Source organism: Carassius gibelio, chromosome B5 (assembly GCF_023724105.1).
Source record: "Carassius gibelio isolate Cgi1373 ecotype wild population from Czech Republic chromosome B5, carGib1.2-hapl.c, whole genome shotgun sequence".
In the NCBI taxonomy this organism is placed as follows: Eukaryota; Metazoa; Chordata; class Actinopteri; order Cypriniformes; family Cyprinidae; genus Carassius; species Carassius gibelio.
This window is the reverse complement of record NC_068400.1, coordinates 15,238,169-15,263,721: the sequence shown is the minus strand read 5'-3', so window position 1 is coordinate 15,263,721 and position 25,553 is coordinate 15,238,169. Positions and strand designations below refer to the sequence as shown.

General features: G+C 36.5%; 2 protein-coding genes across 2 annotated transcripts in view; both read left to right on the top strand.

The window, feature by feature from the left end:
• Positions 1-25,240, top strand: part of LOC127957238 (nucleus accumbens-associated protein 2) — a 41,896-nt gene extending 16,656 nt beyond the window's left edge. The window contains exons 2-6 of the mRNA XM_052555681.1: positions 10,359-11,160; positions 13,991-14,167; positions 15,267-15,372; positions 19,051-19,148; positions 20,777-25,240. Coding sequence (XP_052411641.1) covers positions 10,392-11,160; positions 13,991-14,167; positions 15,267-15,372; positions 19,051-19,148; positions 20,777-21,294 — 1,668 coding nt within the window. The 5' untranslated portion in view covers positions 10,359-10,391 and the 3' untranslated portion in view covers positions 21,295-25,240. The remainder of the gene's footprint in view (positions 1-10,358; positions 11,161-13,990; positions 14,168-15,266; positions 15,373-19,050; positions 19,149-20,776) is intronic.
• LOC127957234 (uncharacterized) overlaps positions 1-25,553 on the top strand; it is a 364,986-nt gene that overhangs the window by 262,977 nt on the left and 76,456 nt on the right. The gene's annotated exons all lie outside the window — the stretch shown is intronic.

The following is a 25,553-nucleotide window of genomic DNA, read 5'->3' as shown; positions in this document are numbered from 1 at the left end:
AAACACAAAAAATGCTAGAAACCAAAAAACTGCTGAGGGATGTATAAAAATAGTTCCGTGCAGTACATGCATTTTTACTAAATTACTAAATGAAGTTGCCATATTATCATGGATTATATCAGATTATCAAGGTCGAAGGAATTCATGGTAACAATATGATCTAGCAAAAAAACAAAGTTAAAATAAACAAATTAACAATGCAATCAGTAAAATTAATCTTTAACTTTATTTAGTTTTCTCTTTTTTGGCTTATGACTTGCACTCAAAATATGACTGTAGGAGATGAGGGATAATAAAATAATGTAATCTGCTGTTGTGGACACTAGTTATAGATATCTTTATTGTTCTTTGGTTTAATTCACTTTATAGCCTATAGATTGAGGTCTGATGTTAGAACAGCATAGCATCTAGACTGGAGAACTAAAGTGAAACTATAGCTCTGAAAGCACACACTCATCCCTGGACTCACTTTGATAATGCAAAGTGCATTTGATAATGAAATGAAAGTACAAGATGTGCAGTGCCGAAATGCCATACGGTACATGACATGAAAATAAGAAACTGTTAATAGCATGTTGTGAATTTTTTGTTTCCAGCACGTTGTTACAGGAAAACTGCATTCACCACTGCAATTACACATTCTCACTAAAACGATCAAGTTCACTTAAGTTCACTCAAGTTGCATTTGCATAATTTTGTGTAAATATATTATGTATAAAATATATTTTATTTGTGTTAAACTGTTACAATTACTCTGGTGTTTTATGAAGCCAAACAAATTGGAATATAATAATAACAACAATTTTATATTATTGTTATTCCTATTTAGACCATGGAATGTGACCACGATGCTATCACGATACCACAACACTGATAATACATCCATATTTAGTGCACAACATTAACGACTATAATTGCATTATTTGAAACAATCATTTGCCTGTAATAAAACATTGATGCATTGTTAATAATCCATCAGTTACTTTTTATTTTCATATTTTGTCATGTTAGGAGATATATTCTCCACCTGTAGGAGAATAAGATATTGAGAATAAGCTGCAAAGTGGACCAGATTTCATGGCTATAGTCAAGCATCTGGTAATGCGAGACATTTTAAGAGCTTACATCAACTAATCTAGAGTATAAATTTCATTCAAGGTCTAACAGCTAGCAGTTGTCCTCACAATTAGAAAAGAGACATTAAAATGTATACGTTTATACTTACATTTACACTGCCAATGTAGCACAGAAACACTTCTGAAGTGGCATTTAGGTGTCTTGACACAGACTAGTGTCAGACAGTTTAGTGCTGCTCAGAGATAGCAAAAATGATTTTACACAACATTTGCAACTATATACAGTACTAGGGAGTGAGGTGGGTCAGAGCAGGTATAATTTAGTCTGGCTTTTAGTGCTGCAATGCATCTTTACACAGAATTTGGAGAAGGCACGGAACTGTCTGTGTAAAGATACCTTTAGTCTATGATAAAGTAAAAGAATAAAATGACTGCAGATTGTGACAGATACTGTGTGCTTTGGAAAGTCTAAACTAGTGGTCCTGTTTTGACCAAACTGGCAACATTGCTTTGAGGAATCACTTACATGAAGTTAAAGTTTTTTTTTTACATGTGAGCAAAAGCAATAGGGTTGCCTGACTTGGTGAAAAAGACTAACTTCAACCAGCTGGAAAGACAGACTGCTGGTGGAGCAGGTGAAGATTATTCGGAGGAAATATGTGGTTTGTGTGCTGAGTCATATTCAGGGGAAAGAGTTGTAGAGCCGCGGCTCTTTGTCTTGTGGATTGATTTGGTATCTTGAAACCGAGCCGGAAATCATCCCACACACACAAACACCCTTATCACTCACTTTTAACACACTCACACATGAATACACACATTTTAGTGTGCAATTTCATCTCACATTTCAAGGGCTTCTGAAAATAAAATAAAAATGGAGCTAGTCTCCAAACTTTACATATAATCTTTAAACCAATTTTACAATATATGTAATATATTTCCTCTGTCTGCTGACATAGAGTCTTTCCATTTCTTTGACCTCTGCTACTGTTCCATTGTTCATTAGTAGGTGGCTCTTTTTTGTATTATTTCCTGGATATAGTGGTTTTACGTGTTGCTAGTAATATAACAAATATCTGTCATTGTTTATATCTTTTTTCTAGATCATCACCCAAATATGAAAGACAAAATGATTTTGTGTGTGTGTGTGTGTGTGTATTGAGAGTAGTGTTCATAGTAGACCATATTTGTTTATTTGTTTTTTTTTACATTGACGAGTGCAGTTAGACCAATGATTAGCTGAGATGAGTGGGTCAGTTATCTTGGCATCGTACAATACCAAAGTACAGTTATTATTAGGCAACTATTTCAAAACTTTTATTATAGCTAACCCTAGGAAACAAAGAGATCTGGACCTCAACGTGCCGACTATTTGGTACTTTCACATTTGAACCTGTATCGGTATCGGCACCTGAATTTCGGTGCTGGTACCTTTTTTCGTTACTTTACTCTGTGTAATTACAAAAACATTTATTTCAGTAATAAAAGATGTCCAAAAGTCAAATTTTCAACAATTTGAACAGGGTTGGGCAATGTCTACAAGCTTTGGCATCGGAGATGAATCATCGCGATGGACGATGACATTGGCAGGGGGAAGGGCAAGCGCAGGTGGGTTGATGCAGTCAATAGAACTCATTATAATCAGTGATGCTGTCTAAAATGAATGCGGCGTAGTGTGACACCACAGATCCCCTGAAAGTAAACTGCTGCCGCATTCTATTTATGACATGCTGACACAAATGTAAAATCACTTTCAATGGTCGTTTTGTTGTGTCCAGTCTAGACAGTCTTTAGCTGATGTGGCGCGACACGACAACTGTCACATCCAGTGTAGAGAGATGTCTAAGGAGAGATACTTTTATTTTTTGGCAAACAAACTGTTTGCTGGTTACTGTTTACCATTGAAATACATGGCAGAACCTTTGTGTGAATATTCCTTTAAAAAAAATTAATAGGCTAATAATTATCATTTAATTGTTTTATTGAAATTTTTATAGAAAATTTAATATTTAAAGATGTACATTATACTGTACAAATGTAATACAGGAATAAGATATTACTGTTAAAACATAATTTTTTTGACAGGTTGCCATGAAGTTTCTGTGTGTGTATAAAATATGATGATTCTAATTTTCTCAAATGAAAGGTTAAATTCTCGTGAAGTGACTCTCACAGCAGCTCTGGGGAGTTTACGTTTTTGTGTCCATGCCATCATATAGTGTAACGCAGAGGCTGAAAATAACCGCAAACATCAAACATGCTTCAGTATTTGTGTTTCTGCCATTCATACATAGCTACAGAGGCAAGCAGAACATGAAGGATTCATAATTAAACCCTCTTTTTGCATTTTAATATCCACAGACACCAATTTAATATCCACAGAGACCAATGCTCACTAGTAAAAGTTGTGAAATATGGTCATTAAATCTGCTGCACATTTTAGGTTAATCTGGCCATGATCTGTCCTTTTTGATATGACACATTCAGTACAGTTGTTTTGACAGCCAGTGAACTAATGCTTCGTGAATATCTTTCAGAGTGTATATGTCGTGACCAGACCCTCGTATCAATGCACTACTCACAGATATAGTCTACTTTTTTGTGCTGTTTTGTCATTGTTGGAGCTGTAGTTGTGTGTGGAGGTCTGGTGGAGGCTGCTGGAGTCACTGTTTGTTTGTTGATCTTCTCTGCCAGTTTGAGTCCATTAGTGTGTTGACTGACTCTCCCGCAGGCTTCGCTGAGATCCTGCTATGGCTGAACGAGCCTTTACTTACACACAAACCATCAGTGCTGTTTCTCAAACAGAAGACTCCTGATTCTCACGTTTCTGTTTCACATAGGGTCACACAATACAAAATATAAAAATGTTTTTTAAGATACAAATTGCTATTTAAAATGTGATTTAAAATCTGTGTTTGTTTATATATATATATATATATATATATATATATATATATATATATATATATATATATATAACCTAGAATATGACATTTTCAGTTGTTTCACACTTTTCTGTTATGTATATAATTCCATATATAATTCCACATGTGTTCATTCCTAGTTTTGATGCCTTCAGTATGAATCTACAATTTTCATAGTCATGAAAATAAAGAAAACTCTTTGAATGAGAAGGTGTGTCCAAACCTATATATATATAATGTGTGTGTGTGTGTGTGTGTGTTTAAATAATGTATTATAATTTTACACTAGAAACAATTTCAGATTTAATCAAGATTGAAAATGTAATCTAATTTACTCTGAAATAAAATACAAGTAATATAATATTTAACTGTGAAATAAAAAAAATAATAAAAAATGTGAGATATTTAATCAAGATTAAAAATAAGTAATAATAATAATTTTATACAAAACTGAAAAACTGTAATATTTCATTGTAAAAGAAAGAATTTAACTGATGTAACTGAGATTTTAGAAAACTTTAATAATAATAGTAAAAATCATCATTTTAAATCTGTAAAACTACAGTCAAGTTACAGTCTTAACGACTTAATTTTCACATGTTAAACCATTAAGCTTTTCTTCTGGGGTAAGACCACAGGGATTTCCTAATGCTTCTTTTTTCTTGGTAAGCGCTTTTCATTCCAAATTTGTAAAGATGGCTGGTGCATGTTGGGTTCCAAATTTACATTAAATCAACTCAAACTTAGAGCAGATGCAATGAGAGGGTTCATGTGGATTAATTACTGTGAATCAAGACACTGAAAACACTGGATCACGAGCCGCTCACGTGTGAATGAACAGTGCTGCACATCATTCTGTTCAGTCTTTTAAATGAATTAAATAACAGCCTTTGCGATTTGATAATCACACTAAGCCATTTTGTGATTTCAGTTTTATTTTGATGAATCGGGCTCTATTTACACATTTGTATCTCCTCTGACCTTAAACTGCTTGTTGATCATTCAGTGAAACATAACTAAGAACTAAAACTCTGAGCAATAGCGTTTCATAATTTTGTATTATGAAACAGTATTGCAGCTCAAATTAAGGGCCTTTACCTCCATCCATAAAATCTTACAGGGTGACACATGGGATCATATGTCATATGCCGGTGCCATTAGAGGACATGCCATCATGATATTTCTGTGTCCCTCACCCTATCCCACCCTAGCACTGGTCTCTCTATATTAAGAAATGCTGGACTCTAAACGCGACCGCAGATCTCCAATCGCTGTGAGATTATGTTCCTAGCATCACCAAGGTCATGGGTTCGATTCCCAGGTTATGCATGAACTGAGAAAAGTTCACTGCCAGATGTAATCAAATGTGCATTACGTCTGCTAGTGTTTGAAGGACTGCTGAGATTGTGTTTTGGGTTCTGTATGTTCCTCAGACGCGCAGCTCCGATTGGCAGGCCTGTTGCCAGGGAGCGCTGCGTCTCAACGTGGACTGAATGTTTTGTGTCTGTGCACTTAGACATGCTCGACTTTAGAACGACTGCAGTGCTTGAATATTCATAAAGCAAATCGTTCATATGAAGAGGGTCAGCGAGTGCAAACAGATATACGTGTGTTTCTGCTGGATTGACTCGTGCTCTGCAGGTCTTTAACGCTTTACCAAGGACAGAATGTCCCAGACTGCTCTTTTATCCTGACAGAACTTATTTTTTCTCTGAGTCTGAGGAGTTTTATGTCTGCAGCAGTGCATCGTGGCCCAGTTCTGACACGCAGACAGGTGCGTGCTGATAAATCAATGGTTCGGCTGAGGATCGCTGCAGGTTTATGGAGTTCACGTCTGTACATTCCTTATCAAAGATGTGCAAAGTCTATATTTAGTGTGTGCGCGCGTACGCGTGAGGGCCTGACTCGACACTATTCCTGCACGTACATGCGTGTGTGGCACTGCATTGCAGCGCTGTGCATTAGCTGGCGGCATGATGTGAACGCCCATCCTCACATGCTGCAGTGTGACAGCAGTGCTTCATGGATCACGTGGGCATGTGACATAACTTCTGATGTAGAGCTTCATCACAATCACAGGATACAGGGAAATCAAGGAATTAGAGCTATATTTTTAGTGTAGCACAGTCCCACACACAGAGACAAGCTATTTGGAAATTAGTGGTAGAGCAATAATTGGGACTTTGAATTATTTTTTCAGTGTTTTAATGAATGTATTGTAAAATAAGTGTTCATTTAAATTCAAAACCCTACCAGTGCACCAATGGTCGAAAGTTTTGAATAATTAACGTTCATTAATGCTTTCTCTGTTCAGGTTTTACAGTCACCTTGGCTGCATTAGCTTAAACAAAATACAGCAAAAACTGTAATATTGTGAAATCTTATTACAACTGAAAACAGCTATTTTTAATTCTTGTAAAATGTAGTTTATTGCTTTTATCAAAGCTGAACATCATAACTCCAAACTTCAGTGTCACATGATCCATCAGAAATCATTTGATATGATCATATAGAAATGAAGACTTTTATATAGTGCTAGTAAGGACATGTAATATTACAAACGATTTATATTTCAAATAAAAGCTGCTCTTTTGAACTTTCTATTCATCAAAGTATCCTGAAAAATGCAATTTATCACAGTTTTCATAAAATGATTCCGCAACAAAAACAGTTTTCAACACTGATTTTAATAAGAACTGTTATTAATAATTGAGTATTAGTAATCATGTATAATATCTGAGCAGAAAATCTGCATATTATAATCATTTCTAAATGATGCTGAAAATTCAGCGTTGCAAAAATAAATTCAATTTCCTTCTGAAACTTTTTTTAAAAATCTGAAACTGGGTGAAAAAATTTATATTGCCTCAAACTTGGGGCAGAAATATGAAACACATTCAGACTGCAGACACTCAGCTTGCCGGTGTTTGATGTCCTTGTGTTTTTATGTTTGTTTGTGTTCATGTGACTGTCAGGCTAGATTGAGAACTTCACCTGCGGCTCAGACCAAGAGATTTTTCTTCTTTGACTAAAGCAGACAGCAGTTTTTTTAGTGTCTGTGCCAAAGAGAAATACCTGCAGATCAAAACCACTACCAGCTTTAACCGTGAAAATATCTTCCGATAAGTGAAGAAAATTCCATTAATTTAATAAAATGTATAAAAATAATAATAACTCAAATAAATAATATATTATCATAATTGTGTGTTTATTAGTCATGTTGAATCAATGAAAGCATTTCAATCTTCTGTTTATCCAGCTATTACATTTCCTGGGTTTTTACTTCGCGGCGTATTTGGACTTTCAGAGCGAGATCGCCCTCTGGCCTTCGAATGGAGATTTACTGCTGATCATAGAACCATGTTTCACTGAAAGATACACATGACAATCGTAGCTTTTGCCTAATTGTGATTTTGATTCCATTTCGATTTATCATGCAGCCCTATTATAAGGTAACTTTTATCATAAATTACATTAAATTATTGTCCCGCAAAAATTTCATAGCGCGTCACGGCATGACATGCTGTGAGGAGAATTAAAGTTTAGGCTATTAGCTTAGCCTACTTCTCACTTTTAAAAAATGGGTCAATTTATTATAGGCCTATAATTAAAATTATTAAATCTGCAATCATCAATTAAAATTAAGAGCAGCTTCATTTTGTGCACTGATTTTTAACCCGAAATACGTTTCTTTTCATGTTTTTCACTTTACGGGCCACAAGATAAATATTAAGGGAATGATTTAAAACAGTTATGTACTGTTGTCTCTGAGAATATTAAGAAATTTACTAGGGGTGCACGAAATATATGGGATTAATATATATATATATGATTAATGCGCATCCCGTCAGTAAAGCCAGTTATCTAATCAGCGGTAAATTCCATCAGGTGCGTGATTTCACATAGAGCAGCTGTTACTGACAAGCTGCACAAATCCACGTTCATTTTCAGCGTGGATTTGCGCAGCTTGTCTGTTAACAACGACTCCATGTAGTAACAGCTGCTCTATGTGAAACGCACCTGATGGAATTTACAGCTGATTAGATAACTGGCTTTACTGGTGAGATGTGCATTAATCATCAGCCGATATATATCGTGCACCCCTATTTTTTACTTTCACTTTCTCTATAGTGAATTTACTGACGTTCACCGGCAACTCAGTTTGCGCATTGCTTGCATGTTGCTTGACCCACCCCATATAATATCAATTGTTTTTAGGCCACATTTTTTTTTTATGTTTATTTTTCAGTGTTAATGAAAGTGACACCAAAAAAACAGAAACATCATTAGGAAATCCTTGGTTAGTGGGGGGCTGTGCCGGGGGGGCTAAGCTAGTTTCTGATAGGGCTATAGCCCTGTCAAACCCCCGCCCTAATGCCACCACTGCCCTAAACTAAAGTTTTACTGCGTACTATTGCTTTAGAAATTAGCTGAAATAAAGTGAAGTAAAGAAATTAAGTTGTTTTATAATTTATTTCAGTTAACATTTCATTTGAAGTAACAAAAGTTTTTTATGGTTTTAGTTGTTATTTAATAGTGATTATAGTTGATGGAACACAGTTCTATCAGTACGATGCAGAGGCTAGTTATTTCATCAGTTAGCTGATTCAAATTCATGTGGTGATGCTCTTATAGTGACAATGCAAGCTCATAAATCACTCAACAAACAGCATGAAAATAATCCGTGAGTACACCGTCATTTGCCTACAGTGAAATCAGTGCTGTGTGTGTGTGTGTGTGTAATGGTGTCGTGCTGGAGTTGGTTTTCTTTGCTGCTTCTGTCCTCAAATGACTCTGCTGTGTCTCTCGCCCCTCCCTCACCCATCTCTTTCTCTCTCTGTGTAACTGTAGCTGGTCTCTGTTTTTGTGCACGACGTTTTAGACGCAGCATTGATTGCTTTTTTAATAACAAATACACTGATGCATTTGCACTTGCTGTGTCCCGACGAGAGACTAATGAAAGCTTTGTCTCCTGAAACTCTGTGAGCTACCGAAGGACAGACACAGAGACAGACAGACAGATGCTGCGTTTCACTTTTTGTTCCTGGAAATGAGCTGCGGTGTTTCCCAAGAGTGGAAGTTCTGTGTGTGTGTCACGCTGGTTCATCATTGGGGCTTTGAGTGAGTGAGTGTGTGTGTGTATGTGTAAAGGTTTATATGGTTTATGAGGACACAAATGTGTATAATGACATGGGTACTCCCACTTAAAAATGTTTTATGAGGTTTACACTTGTACACTATGTCCAATATATGTGATGTTGATGATTAATGAGTGTGTGTGTCTGATCAATGGTCTGAGCTCAGATGTTTATCAGCTGTTGTTGAGTGTGATTCAGAGCTTCTTTGCTGCTGTTTCATTGATTAGGGTTTTCATCGACTAATGCCGGTATCTCATGATCAAGGCAAGGCCAATATATCACCCCATATTTGCCATTTTGTAATTGCAAGTGTTGATTGTTAAGTTTTTCTGTTTGGCCGATCAGAGTTGGAAGCAGGACTTTTATTTTGACATTGATGTGAATGTTAGTGCACAGGAGCAAACTTTTCTGAAATCTTCTGTCTGATAATAAAAAGAAAAAGCTTTAATATATTCAGCATATACAGTGGTGGTCAAAGTTATTAGAACAGTGGTATTTTCACCATCTAAAAAATGGCGTTTTAAGCAGCTTTTGCCCTAGATGCACTTGCACAGTTTTTCAGATTTGTAGGTAGGTTTCTTGAAGCATCTTGGAGACGTTGCTACAGTTCTTCTGGATTGAGTCTGTCTCAGTTTGTTTAGTCTCTTCATGTCATTCCAGACATGAATGATGAGATGATATTACAATTAATGGCAATCTGATATTTCCTACTGACACACTGCAGAAGATAACAGACTTAAGACCCTTTTTAAAATACTACTGTTCTAATCATTTTGGCCACCACTGCACATAGTACACACACACACACACACAAATCACACACGTATATATATACACACACTATGGTCATAAAAGCTTCATATTAGATCTGTTCATTCAGGGGTGCGAGTTATTCCAGTTCCAGTTTTTTAATGTTGATTTTAGTAATGTTGTTTTTTAAAATTCATTTTTTATAATTTATTTATTTTAATATAGCTTTTATGAACCTTTAAACTAGTTTATTTTAATACTTCATGTTAAACTAAATTAAATGAAAATGACAATTCATTTAATTTCAAGTCATGAATATGCCTGGTTTTGTTTTTGTTTTTTTGGTGGTTTAATTGATCAATATCAGGCAATATCAGATGTGTTCATGGGTGCATGTCTCCTTCTGTCTGCATGCAGCAATATTTCTGAATGTGGCTTTTTCTCTCTTGTTGTGTCTTGTCTCTGTGCAGATGACCCTCTCACTGGCTCTGTCGACAGTGTGAATGCGGGCCGCCATGTCCCAGATGCTCCACATGGAGATCCCTAACTTTGGCAGCATGGTGCTGGGCTCCCTGAATGAGCAGCGGCTGCAGGGCCAGTACTGCGACGTCTCCATCCTGGTGAAGGGCCAGACGTTCAAGGCCCACCGCGCCGTGCTGGCCGCTAGTAGCCTGTACTTCCGCGACCTGTTCAGCGGCAGCAGCAAAGCACAGTTCGAGCTGCCGTCCTCCGTCACGCCGGCTTGTTTCCAGCAGATCCTCAGCTTCTGCTACACGGGGAAGCTGACCATGGCCGCCAGCGAGCAGCTGGTCGTGATGTACACTGCCGGATACCTGCAGATCCAGCACATCGTGGAGCGTGGCATGGACCTGATGTTCAAAGCCAACTCGCCGCACTGCGACTCAGCCACGGCCGCCATGGATGAGCCCAACTCGGGCCCGCAGAGTCCCTGCACCCACCCGCTGGTGCCAACCGGCTGGTCACCCTCGCTACCATCGCAGGCCCGCAGGATCAAGCTGGAGGAGCCGCTGGCCAAACGAGCTAGCGACGGGGCACGTTCGGCACGGGCCGCGCCCCTGTTCTCGGCTGGGGCGTTTCCACCCGGGGCTCAAGCTTATCTGGGAGAGCGTTCCAGTCCGGGAGCATCTAGCCTCCCGACCACTGACAGCCCCACGTCTTACCAGAATGAAGACGAGGAGTTTGAGGAAGAGCCGTTCGACGCAGATGAGACTTACAGCCATCTGTGCGGCCGCTCGGCCAACCCTTACGGAAGTACGATAGCTTCTTCTTCTGTCCGACTCTCATCTGCTGTTGATTGTGTGTCATTTCTGATGATTTGAATGACAGGCAAATTTTATATGAGGTTACTTTGGTTTAGAGATGGAAGGCTCAGCCTGTGGCAGATGGTTTGAAAAGTGATAACGTGGCAGGTAAAAACTGGCTGACAGGAGGGGAAGTTTAATGTTTCGTAAATTCTGCCTTTTGATAACCTGCATCGTTCTCATTCAGAGTTGGAAGAGTTTTAATTACAGTACTATATGTGACCATGATACTGTGTACACAGTCTGATAATGGTTTAGGGGAATACTTTGATGTCTGCTTTTGAGATTTAATTTATTTAACAATACCTGATTTTACTTTAGTAGGGATTTTTTTTATGTACTCTTCAAAGGTTTGGGGTCAATAACATAAATATACTAGAAATGAATGCTTTTATTCATCAAGGATGTGTTAAATTGATCAAAAGAGACTGTAGAGACATTTATAATGTTACAAAATATTTCTATATATCAAATTGATGCTGTACTTTTGAAATTTCTATTCATCAAATTTTATGCATCACGGTTTGCAAAAAATATTCGGTACCACAACTGTTTCCAGAAATGTTGTTTTGAGCAGAAAATCTGCATATTAGAATGATTTCTGAAGAATCATGTGACACTGAAGACTGGAGTAATGATGCTGAAAATGTATGTTTGGTCATGGCAATAAATGTTATTTATATTCACATAGAAAACAGTTTAAAATTATAATGTAATTTAAATTATAATATTTCACAGTTTTTACTGTATTTTTGATCAACTAAATACTGCCTTGGTGAACAGAAGAAACTTCTTTCACAAACGTTGATCCTACCAACCCCAAACTTTTGAATGGTAGTAATAATAATTACTAATTAATTAATAATAATAATAATAATAATAATAATGGCCCTAATTAGCAAATGTTACTCCAAAGACAGTTTTCATGTACTTTGTATAGATAAAAACAAACATTTTCATCTCAAAATGTCGCAATTCAAAGTTTGTATCTCACAATTCTTCTTTTATCAGAATTGCATGATAAAAACTCACAATTCTGAGGAAAAAGTAAAAGCTGGGAAATATAAAGTCCCAATTAAAAACAGAATTGTGAGGGAAAAGTCAGAATTCAGTTTTTTTTTTTTTTTTTTATTACTCCGTTCTTACTTTTTTCTCTCTGAATTTTGAGTTAACGCCTCACAACTCAACTGTGATTTGAGGGAAAATCTGAATTGCTTCCAGGACTTCATGCCAAGATCTGTCATTTTCAATAAAAAGGTTTTCCCATAGCTATGTTAAAATATTAAGCTCCGAGGCCAATATAAACGTGTTTGGAAAAAAGAGTCAAGAAAAAAAATTAAGATGGCTCGCACTCAAATGTGAAATTATGAAACACCACAGCATTAATTCAGGACTTTGTTCTACTAAGTGCATGGTATTTATGAGGAAAAATAACATTTAAATATCAGTAAAAGCTTAATTTAGGTATAATTCTTTGTGTAATACAAAAATAGGCTGCATCTGTCTAATGATATTCCAATGGAAAAACACCAGTTTTGTGTTGTAACAGCTGTTGTGCTAATGTAAGATGGTTTTGCTGTTTATTTCTTCAGTAGTAAGTCATGTAGACACACTTGAGCTTTCACGAGAAAGTGCCTGAGGTTAATGAGTCAGAGTTTGAAGAAAGTGCAGCTGAAAGGTCAAAATCAGAGCGAAATGCTGATGGATATGAGCATTCCTCCATGTTGAGTAACACGCTGATCTTTTGTCTGCTGTGTGTTATCAGAGTTCCTGTCTTGATTTTTCCCGTATGTTTGGTAACTCTACAGATCTATCCTGACTGAGGAAATGGCCGTGTCTCTCTGCAGTGACACTCACTGTAGCTCTTGCTCCAGCGCTCAGGTGTCATAGATCGTGAAATGCATTCAGTCTGTAATCAGTCACCGCTCTAGAGGGTCACATTGTGGGTTATTTGAGAGCTCACACATCTCTTTTGTGTGTGTGTGCGTGACTGAAGGACAAATGGAAAGCAGAACTTTTCTATTAGTCGTGCCAGTGCAGAGGTTTATAGAGTTGAGGCAATTTGATGCGTCAAATGAGTGAAGGGCAGTCACTTCCCCTGAATAGAGTCACTGTTAACTGTTAACTTACATTTTAAGTAGCAAATTGGCTGTGAAATGTTGTATATTTAAAATTCCAAAAACTTAGGGCAAGACACTGTAGGGAAAAAAGGCCCTGATTTCTATAGATGAAAAAAGAAGTGCATTAATAAAGCCAAGTGACTGATGCACAAATTCTTCAGTAAAACACTTCAAAATACAGATAGGAATAAAACTCTTCAGTTTTGGTGTATGTAAGGGCTGCTGAAGTGGAGAAACAAACTTTTGAATTGATATGGCTATGAATTGGAAATTAAATCTATAGACACGTGTACATAAAGTGCAATATAATAAACCCTTAAATGTGGTTTCAGATGTTTCCTTGAAAGTTACAGTAGTCTGAAACAACACTTTATGAAAAGCCAAATAGCCCAAAATCTCAAAATTGACTGATGCATTAAAAAGTTTTTGCCTGTAGTGACTTGCCTTAAAAATGAAGTTGAAATTGGTTAAATGATTTTGATGAGTTAAAGTTAATCGATTATATTGAGAGTGTGCATAATTTTTTACTATGTGCAGAACTTATAAGCATCTGTTTAGATGGACTAAAACAGTTATGAGTTATGATTTCATGGCATGATTTGTCATGATCTGAGGCCTTATCAGAGGTTCTAAATGTTGTCGGGATTCTGTCTCTTCCAGTGGCAGAGAAGCCGGAGATGGCGGTCATGCCGGTGTCGTTGGAGAACCGCTCGTGTGTGCTGATCCGCCGAGATCTGGTGGCTCTGCCCGCTAGTCTCATCAGTCAGATCGGCTACCGATGCCATCCCAAACTCTACACCGAGGGAGACCCCGGAGAGAAACTGGAACTCGTGGCAGGTTGGTGAAATCACTCGATCAAGCCTATATGAAAGTTAACAAAAATGAGACTTCGTCATGAAGACATTGAAGGAACACATCCGCTCATTGTACAGCATTTTTTCCAATGTAGAAGATCATAATAAATTATTTTGCCTCTTGTTACTAGTAAAGCCCTTTCAGTTTAAGCCTAACAGGCAGAGATGTTAAAAATGTCTATTCAAAAATGTTCACTCAAAAGTACATTTCGCAAATAATTACAAAGAAACAGCAAGTAACACAATGAATTAAACATGACTTTTGAACTAGAAAGACTGAAGTAGTGTTTTCTTGTAAAATTAAAAATGCTTGAACAATGTTTTATTGACAACTTCAAAATAGTTTTTTACAATGTATCAACCTGAAGTAGAAGATCATCCACCTTGAAAACTATAATCTGACTGCTTAAAGAAAGATTGAAACACTTTACCACTGCAGCAGAATGAATGAAATATATGTACTGTATCTACAAAAAGTCACATTTTCTTGAGGTTATACCATTTTACAACCAAAATGAACCTTGCCATTTCATAAAAACTTCAGATTATCTCTCATTTTTCTGAGACTTGCAGACTGTAAATCTAGTGGACAGAAAACATTTATTTTATTGCCATTTTTCTCTTATGTACACCATATGTTTCAGTTTTATTCCTTTCTATGCTCTGAAGGTTTTTTTACTGAGGGGTTTGTTCATAAATCATTTGCGCTGATCTATACAACATTTTACTCCTAAAACATGGTGGAAATGTATTTGTTTTCTGTCTGTTGACAGTATTTATTTATGGAGTGATAAAAAGAGAAATCAAAATCCCTTGTAACTCTAATATATGACAACAAAATCAAACAAGAACTATTAATATGGCTTTATATAATGTTCAGATTTATGTGCTGGAGATGTGTGCTAATTAATGCATATTTAATTAGATAGTTCCTCATTTGCAAATTTAAACAAAACATTTCAGAAAACCTGTAAAAGAAAACAATCTGTGATTGATCTAGAAGTTTTACCTTGTTCACATCTGTCTTGTCACAGTTCATGCACTGGAGCTGATTACTGTCACATTTCTCTGTTGTTGTTCAGGCACAAGTGTGTTCATGACTAGAGGTCAGCTGATGAACTGTCATCTGTGTGCTGGTGTCAAACACAAGGTGCTGCTGCGCAGGCTCCTCGCCACCTTCTTTGACAGGTGTGTGACATCAAATCACTGCTGTCTGTGGGGGTGTAACGCTACATGTATTTGTACATCTCATTCGCTTTGACATGCATGTGCACTGAATCCAGCATTTAACCTGTGCACAAGGATGGAATGATACAGTCTATACCGCTATACTTTGATGTTGTGAACACATCTGAAAAATAATGAAGGACTCACACAGCTGCTGTTAGGAAACCACAGGATCCAAGTTGTTATCAACAGCTTACAGGATGAAGCGGATTGTTCTCCTGCCAGATGCATGTGCTCTGACAGTAAATGAGTCTTTGTTAAACCAAAGCTGCTTTAAGACAGGCTTCCAAGGTTAGCAAAAAAGTGTAAAGGAGATCAGAGGCTGGTGTTTGAATGGATGTCTATGGAGGCTTCACTATGCTCAATAAACCGCAATAAACCACTATTTTTTTTTGGCAGAAAAATAACTAATCATTTAATGAATTGACAGCCTAATGTTTGGACTTAGCTATTTTTAGTTTACTCTGAGATAAATAAAATTATCTTTTATAATAGATGTCGTAAACAATTTTATGACAAGTAGGATTCAGTTTACAGCATTTCTCATTCATTTTTATGCTCTCTGTAAACAGTGACTGACTGTTGCACAACTCAGAAATTCAATCATGTTAAAACTGTAATGTGATTGGTACTCAAGCCACACATGATCTAAGTTGACTGTTACATTTTCTTCAAAGAAAGACCATGGTATCACTCCATACTAAGACCTTCTCTGTTTAAAATTCACAGATTTTCATGGAGGAGAAGTAGCTCATGCATGAGCATCAAACAGATGCTGCACAATAGAATGGAAGCTGACTAAAATATAAATTGTGCAAAAAAAATTTATATCCAAAACTAGAGGACCTTCAAATCTATTCCCTTATTTACAACACCACCGTAAGCTGCAGTATGATGAGTGTGTTGACTTTTTATTTAAAGACAGAGACAGTTTGTTCAGTAAATCAGTTTAATAAGAATGAAAAAGAAGCACTTTTATGTTGTTTTTTTGCTGCTCCAAAAATGAGTTATGTACCAAAATATTGTGTAGCGTTACACTATGGAGTGAATTCTGTGCCAATATTCATCAAACAAATTCAGTGTTTTGCAAATAAACACAATCTGCTTTGCAAAGAAAAACTCGACTTTCAGACAAACGCAAAGTGATTTGCAAATACAAAACTCAGTTTGAGAGAAAATGCAGAGGTATGGACAAGGTGTGTTACAACTGTGAGACTCATTTGCCTTTTTTATGAGGATTTTCTCACAAATGCGTGCAGGCAGATTTTCTCACAAATGCAATTGAGCAACGTCCTTTTCCAAAAACAGCAGGTGGCACTGTCTGAAAATTTACGCTAGTCTCCCGAGTCCGAAGCAACTTCCCTCACCCTGACAAACTTTTCAGGGAGTACAGCAGACCAACATTATTGGGGAGGAGGTGAGTTTCTGTCTTATCTATAATTAACCATTTAGATGTTTTCACAAAGTGACCCTTTTACAATGTTTCATTCTGTTATATATGTTGAGCCTACAGTGGAGAGAAATGTTGTAGGCTACCTCTGCAGTAAAAGTTTAAACAAGTATAAAACTACACATAGACAACCTACTGAAAGGAGTAGACTAGTCTAATTCTAAAAATAGGCTACTATAATCAAAGTAGTTTAAGTTATCTCACATTAAAATACCTTACGAAAATTAACCCTTGTTTTGCTAAATAAATACCATGATATTTGTAGTAAAGCTGCTGTTCTACCTGCAAAAATAAGGAATATCATAGTTTATTATCCTAATTTTTATGTTTATACATAGTTTATATGTATGCCTTGTATAACATTTAAAACTAAAAGTGACCTGTAAGGAAAGATTTCATATTTCAACCAATATTTTACTCTGAATACTGGCAGATTTAAACTAAACATATGTAGCTTTTTATATATAGCCAATCAACGTTTCAGCTAATGAAGTTAAGAATAAAAGACTTCTGTCAGAAATTATATTAGTGGCTCCTCAAAATGCAAACATTTGTCATTTGTGTCACTCTGATAAGAGTCCTAGTTGTCCAAAATTGTGTCTTCACGCGTGTAGCGCGCCATCATCCAATGCACAGAAAAATAATAAAGTATACTTGACGTTTTGAAGGCGTTTTTCAGGGGCATCTACATGTTTACCTGCTGACCTCAGATCATTAACATATAAACAGAGCGCTCAATGTGAGGCAGGATCACGTTAGCAATTATGAGGTGAGACAGGAGAAACTTTACCTCTCCTTACTTTCATACGGATTAAATAATTAGAGAATATTTGTTTTCAGTTTTAACTGGTTTATTTAAAAGTAGGCATTTCAAGTAAACTGTATGTATCACGTATGTGAGGCACATATTCACTGAGATTCAGGGTGTTTTATTCATGTTCCTGTGAAGAAAGTTCCCATGACAGATGGCAGAGAGCGCACCCTGGTTGTTTTCTTTATTTTACAAAAGTATAGTTTTGTTGACTATACACAAATAAAAGTAGACACTTTGCAGTTTCAGACGAGTTAATAGTAATATCTGTGTTTTTAGTTCTTTTCGTGGATATCAAGAAAACGTGACAAAACTCGCCGGCGCAGTCTTCGACCACAAAGATTGTTTTCGAATCATTACATTGTTAAAATCATTCTGAAATACTGGTAAACCATGGTTTATTAAAATGCTGAATTTAATATTATATTAGAAGAGAAATATTCATAATTTTGCTTAGCTAAAATAATACATAATTATTTTGGACAAATGATTGCACAGTGTTACAACATTTAAAAGGTTTTAGATATTATACTAAATAATGTGATTTGTTTTCAATTTTTATTAATAATTAAATTAACCTCTTGGGTGATATTAATATATCTGATACTAACTTGCAAAACTTTGGTCAACAATATTCTTGCCATCCATAACACATTCGCATTTTAGTATTATAATATATTGTTACACTATATATTCTTGTGATACCCCTGCATTGTTTTGAATATGTAGCTTATATATTCTACATCACCCGATCCAACAGAGCATAAGAGATACAGAGAATGGATCAGTTTTATAGGGAAAGACTGTCTAGTTAAAAGTTTAGCCATGACACTACTGATTTTTAAACTAATCAATAATTTAACAACTTTACATCACTTATTGAGAATTTCACTGACATTGCAGTAGGTTCGCTTTGTGAAAACGGTTAAATGGTTAATTACAGATCTAGAAACTCTCCTGTTCCCCACTCATGTTGGTCTGCTGTATTCCCTCAAAATGAAAACTAGCGTAAAATTGACCAAAAGTGACATCTCATCTGAAAAGGATGCATTTGTGAGAAAATCAAGCCAAGTTTCTTCATAAAAAGGCAAATGAGTCTTACAGTTGTAACAAACAATACATTTATCCATACAGTACCTCTGCATTTTCTCTCAAATAGAGTTTTGTATTTACAAAATCACTTTGCGTTTGTTTGAAATTTGAATTTTTCTTTGCCAAGCATACTGTGTTTATTTGCGAAACGCTGGATTTGTTTGATGACTATTGGCATAAAATTCTCTCCATATTACACCCCTCCAGTAATTGAGATATTGAGTGTTTTGGTCTCATGGCTTTGCTTTCCACTGCACCCTCTGCTGGCTGCTTGTTAAACCTGCAGGAACACGTTAGCAAACAGCTGTGGGACGGGGATCCGATCCTCAACCAGCGACCCCAGCAGAAAACCACTGGACAGTCGAGTCCTGAACGCTGTCAAACGTACGTTGCGCTCTATATAATCGTTACTGATGTTCACGTTTACTTTCATTACTCCACCCTGCATCACATCTGCTGAATGAAATCCAATTCTTATTACAAAAACAGTGTCTGTTTTAGTGAAGCATGTCACACTCTTCACTAAATATAATGCATTTCATAGAATTTTTGCTTTTGAGAACCAAGTAAGGTGAACACGTCTTATATTATCTGTTAATCAGCAGAAAACACCACAAACACATGATTCCTGTCTTCCTCTGAGCTAGATAGTAATGATTAGTTTGATTCTTAACCCATTTTCACATGTATGATATTATTTGATACCTATTCCCAATTTCAAGGTCAGAATTATGGAAACTGACAGAAGAAAAGGCAAACATGAGCCAGATGTTTCCTGCTTTTACTGCATCCAAACAGACACACAAAATCTCAGATTTTGTGAAAAGCTTATTTATTTAGAAATTTGTGTTTCTTTGGCATTCAGTGGAGTAGTTTACCATATTTACCACTGTGCCGTTTGTAAGTTAAATGAATACTTATTTTTGTCATGTCAAAACTTCTGACATGTGTCATTTAAAGTCATTAAAGCTGTTACATACTCTACCAGTCAAAGGTTTTTGAACAGTATAATCTTGAATTTTTTTATAGAATTCTATTCTGCTCACCAAGCCTGTATTTATTTGATCCAAAGTACAGCAAAAACAGTACAAATTTTAAATAATTAGAAAAATAACTGTTTTCTTTTCAAATATATTTCAAAATTATTATTATTTCTGATTTCAAAGTTTCGTTATTTTAACTTCATCCATTCACATGATCTTTCAGAAATCATTCTTAATATTCTGATTTGCTGCTCAAAAAACTATTGTTGTTATTATTATTTTGTGGAAAACAGCATATAATTACAACAGAGTATAATTTTTTTCTGTTTTTTTCTGTCTTTATCAAAGTTTTTTTATCAATTTAAAGCATCTTTGTTAAATAAAATATGCCCCCAAAAAATACAAATTATATTGACTCCAACCTTTTGAATGATATAGTGTATATTGTTACAAAAGATATATATGTTACACAGATGCTGGTCGTTGGATCTTTCTATTCATCAAAGAATCCTAAAAAAAATACTCAGCTGTTTTAAATATTAATAATAATAATAATTGTTTCTTGAACAACAAATCAGAATATTAAAATTATTTCTGAAAGATTATGTGACACTTTTTAAAATATATTCATACAAAAAGCAGTTATTTTAAATAGTAAAAACATTTCACAATATTACTGCTTTTGCTGTATTTTGGATCAAATAAATGCAGGCTCGTTGAGCAGAAGATAATTATTTAAAAACCATAAAAAATCTTAATGTTCAAACTTTTCACTGGTAGTGTATATATTTTGAAAAAAATATTTCTTCATTATTTTGTGAGAAGACTGTACATGATTGAAATATTTTTTGATATTTTTGAACTCATTATCAGATTATGTAATACAAGCCATGTTTAGAACTTCTCAGGATGCAGGGCTGTGTAATCATGCAGTAGTTGAACTTATCATTAACTGTTAATTGCTCACCAATCATGCAGTTTTAAGTTCCTTCTCATTCAAGCTCTTAATAATGCACTCTTTTTTTCTAGTTTACTGTCAGAACTTTGCACCCAACTTCAAGGAAAGCGAGATGAACGTCATCGCCGCTGACATGTGCACCAATGCGCGGCGCGTGCGGAAGCGCTGGCTTCCTAAGATCCAGTCCATACTGCCGGACGGGATGGAGGTTTATCAGGGCTCGTCGGTGGCAGCAGGCGTCAGTCTGGGCATTGGTGGCCTCCCGGTGGGCATTCAGCTGCCCTTTGAGACAGACTTTAAGCACCTGCTACCCTCGGGCCTGAGCCTCTACGCCGAGCGCAAGGAGACAGCGAGAACTCATTTACCACTGGATAGCGATGGTCCCGATCTCCCACGGGATGGAGGTGAAGAGGAGACGCAGGCCGAGGGGGATGAGGAGGAAGAGGCCCAGACTGACAGCACAGATGGGACGTTGGGGGCGGGGCCTGTCAAACCCAGAGCTGAGGGCGGGGCCACCGTGGCCACTCCTCCTGAGAGGCAGCAGGAGGAGGAGGAGTTTGTGGACGGCCAGAGAATAAATGGGCAGTGAGACTGGAGAAAACAGCCTTCAGTTCATATCCACCATGTGCATAAACACTGAAGGGAGGAATCAAACACACACAGGCATCACTCGTGAAGAACACACAGCTGGATTTGGCAGGATGTTCATCATGTGCTCCAGAGAGCAGAAGTCATGGGTCATGGGAGGAAATCATGCCAGTTGCACGGCGGCTGACCTTCATTGTGACACATTATATTACATTTAGAATTATATTGCGTTCGTTCTTGAAGTCACCTTGCCATAAATGCAGCAGTAAATCTCACTAAAACATGACCAGATCACATTACGCCCCAAAATCAAAAGGAAAACAAAAGAATGAAGCTTTCACAAGAACCATTAACATGCATATCAGTTGCTATGTTTACATGAGTCCAAAAAAATTGTTTATTATAAAATAATTGATCACTAAATGGAATTTATTGATGTAGTGTAGACCTGAAATAATACAATCAACAAGATAAACTGAAGTACGAAATACTTGAAAGAGACTATTTTCTTAATTAGATTCAGTAATAGCATGCCTAGCATGCACATTTTACATATGTTTTACATTTTAAGGACTGGTCAGTGGATGAGACTGAATATTTGCTAAACATTTGCAAAAAAAAAAAAAGTTCTTCAGACACAAATAGCAGATAATTTTTTACACACGTCTAGGATTCATATGAACAGAATCTGAAACCAGATTGGATTTGTTATGAGTTATGAAAATTAGTGCATGTAAACATAGCTGTGCCATTATTTGTGTGACGGGTAAGCCCCATTATAATATGTATATTAATCTAAAATAATAATATAAAAATATGAATAAATGCACAAATAAAAAAATAATGTGGAATTAATGTGTAACTATTATGTATGTATTTAGTTTGGTTTTCATTTACATTTTTTAAGTAATGTATTACATTGATTAATGCAGTGATTTTGTTTTTTTGTTTTTTGATAACGAGAATTTGAAATCAATTATTTAAATTTGCAACCATAATAGTCTCAAATGTATTTTTGTGTAATCTGGGCATGTTTTTTGTGAGATTCATTTACTATCTACAGAATTGGCTGCATTTTATAGAGCATTTGAAATTATGCATTTCATAGTGACATTTGATGTTCAGTTTTTAGTGCAATAGATCTGATTTAGAATACTTCCGTCATTTTCACACATTTAACTGGTACGTGTAATTGTCCCTTCAGAAGAGCGATGCCTGCGTGTGTTTGACCTGATCTGAATGCTGACATCAAACTCACATGACCAGCCGACACAGATGACATCAGACATTTCGCCGATCTTTCGATACAAATGCACGCTGACGCTGCTAGAACGAGCGCTCACTTCCACTGCTTGCATGCCAGATCACATACAACTAATAATCAGCATCCCCAAAAAACAAACAAAACTCTATGGTTTATTTAAGGACTGTTTGTCAGACAAAGAAGTGATGAATTTTCCTGAATGAACTAGTCAACCGGTTGGTTTTTACGGTGTGTTGCTGTCTGGAATTGAAGCGGTGAGGTTTTTCTGTACTGTAAACTGTTTGATGAATCTAGCTGGCTTCATTACATTTGCACTTGATGAGTTTAAGGAAGTGATGGAGAGCAGCTGCTGAAGACTGTTTGAGAGCGATGTCCGTGTCTCTGAGTGATTCTGTTCACGCCTCACGTAGGTTTTGCTTTATGTGCAAAGTGTTTTCTGTTCCTTATATGTTTCTGACATATGCACTAGTCTGGAATACAGTAACAAACCAAACCCTCCCCATGCTTCAGCATCTTAAAGACGACACGAATTGGATGTGTTTACTCAAAAGCCCAACATTTTTCCACACTATGGGTGATGAACAACACCCACCTACACCCTGAAATCATCTTGAAATGATCTCTGGCCATATGAAGTGTGTTGTCTTCACGGGGAATCTCATTTCATTGATTTTGGGGAGAAATTTGAATGTTCTTTCGGAGATTAATGACAAACGTGTCTTATTATCTCTGAAGCTTTAAGAGCGGTGTGTTTTTGCATAATGCTTTTAATACTGTAGTTATCAGAATCTCCAGGTATGTTGATTTGATTTTCTTTTTTCAGAAATTCGTCTTTAGTTGTGATGTTAAGATCTACTGATCTGATGCACAACGGTTTATTTTGCACTGTCGGTTGTTGTGTGTTAAAGTGCCTCATCAGTGCCGTTGATTGACAGCTGTCATGATTCTGATCAACACTAGATGGCAAAGACTAAACTAAGGACATATTTGTGCTTTTCTTAGAGAATCTTAAAGATTTGGTGTCTCTTTTTTTTTTTGTGGAGAGTTTAAAATTCTTATCTTCACCCGCTTCTGTTTTATTATTAGTAGCCTGAGCATTTTATTCAAGCTTGAGTCAGTTGAAAGATGGCCGTCTCATATCTCAGTGAGGAGAAATGATGACCTTGATTTTGCTGAGGTTGAAGAACTTGTGCCTTATTGTGACTACTGATACCATCATAATTCTTCAATTCAGAATGTTTTTAGTGCAACGGTAATAATGATTTGTGAAATTATGCAAAAAATGTTTGCAATCGCTGGCTGTTCATCACAGCTGTCGGTTTCTCATGTTAAAAACAGCTCAACACACCTGAAGATTCTGAACAGAACTGACAGATGGCTTATACGGTATGATTAATGCTGTTCGATTTCATATTTATGTAGTCTGTGACTATTTAGCGTGATAGCTATAGGTTTCTAAAGGTAGAAATAGTCGGCTGGCTGCCACTAAAATGTGCTGGAACTAACATATGATTACTAAGGCCAGTCTTACACTAGTACTTTTATATACCTAATGATTTACCCAGAAGCCCTGTATATCTGTATCCCAATCTCCCAAGTATCTTGTCGCCGGCTTTATTTTTTGAAGCGAAGTGGCTCTGAATTCATGCACTAGATAACGTGGATCCTTTACCACCTTGTAGAGCGCAAACATGTTTGTTGCAGCTGTTCGAATGTATGTAATGTGCTAATTTATAGATTTCTGTTGGTACAGTAGCGTAGAAGCTTCTTCAGTAAGATTGAGCGTTTTCCCGAATATCAGCACTAATGCTCAGCTCTGAGGTTTCGCTCGTGCGTGTGAGAATGAGACGAGTGTTTGTGAAGAAACATCTGTGCATGATGACATGCAAACTCTGTCAGACAGAACATATTAATTACTTTAGGAACATATTTAAAGACTGCAGTGGTCCAGAATTTCATCATTTGGCTCTTGCCACATTACAGAATAACCTATCACAGTAATGGCCAATGAATGTAACAAAAATGGCTGTTTCCAGGTGTTCATCCTATCAGAAGAGAATGCATATGCTAAAGAAAATGCAACGCTAATGTCTCGGGCCTTCATCTTCTTTATGCAAATGATCATTTCTTGTTTTATTCTTTTGATTTGGGAGTTAAAACACCCCGAGGATTCAGCACAGTGTTTTAGCATAATTGCATATTTCTCTGTCGGGATGCTGTGCAGCCGAATGGCTTTGTTTAATTATTCGAATTAATATGCACATTAATGATCTGCCTATAACTGCATGCTGTTTCTCCACAGATCGATCCGATGAGCAGTTCTCGTGGGACTCGAGTCCCGTCTGCACTACTTATGCGTGTTTCTCCTTGTAGTAAATAATGGCAGCACTTTAAAGTATGTGTAAAGGTTGGTGGAATTCAGTGGGAGCCGGTAAACCTCGAGCTCCGAGCGCCGACAATCAGAGGGAGAAAGTGTTTGAGGATCTTTGACTCAAAGATTGAAGTACTAACGATAGCTGAGCTTTGCCTATAGCGTAGCATCGCCACGGCGCGCTTTCATGCAAGATCCTTACAAAAGTTTATAATGAACCATTAAACTGCTTTTTTTATTCAAATAAGAAAATTTATGTCTACTGCAACATGTCACTGTTATTGTCACAAATAAAATCTCTTTCATTCCGTTCCCTTGTGTCTTCGGTGTGCAAATGGTGTTCAAGAAATGATGAATCTCTCATTATCCTATTTTTGTCAACTTGTTTTTGTTCATTTAGCACAGGTTTTTGTGTTTCTTTTTGGAGCTGATTTATCAGAAGTCTCATTGATCTGAACTCACGCACCTCAGTTCTTTAGTGAAAAAAGCATTATTTGTGGAGGTTTAAGCTAAATTCAATGAGGCCAACGATGCAAACTGCTCCAAAGTTGAAACAAAGATTGAATACATTTGGTTATAATGGGCTATATATGTTCTAGATTTTTTAGGCTTTCTGACCCCAAGT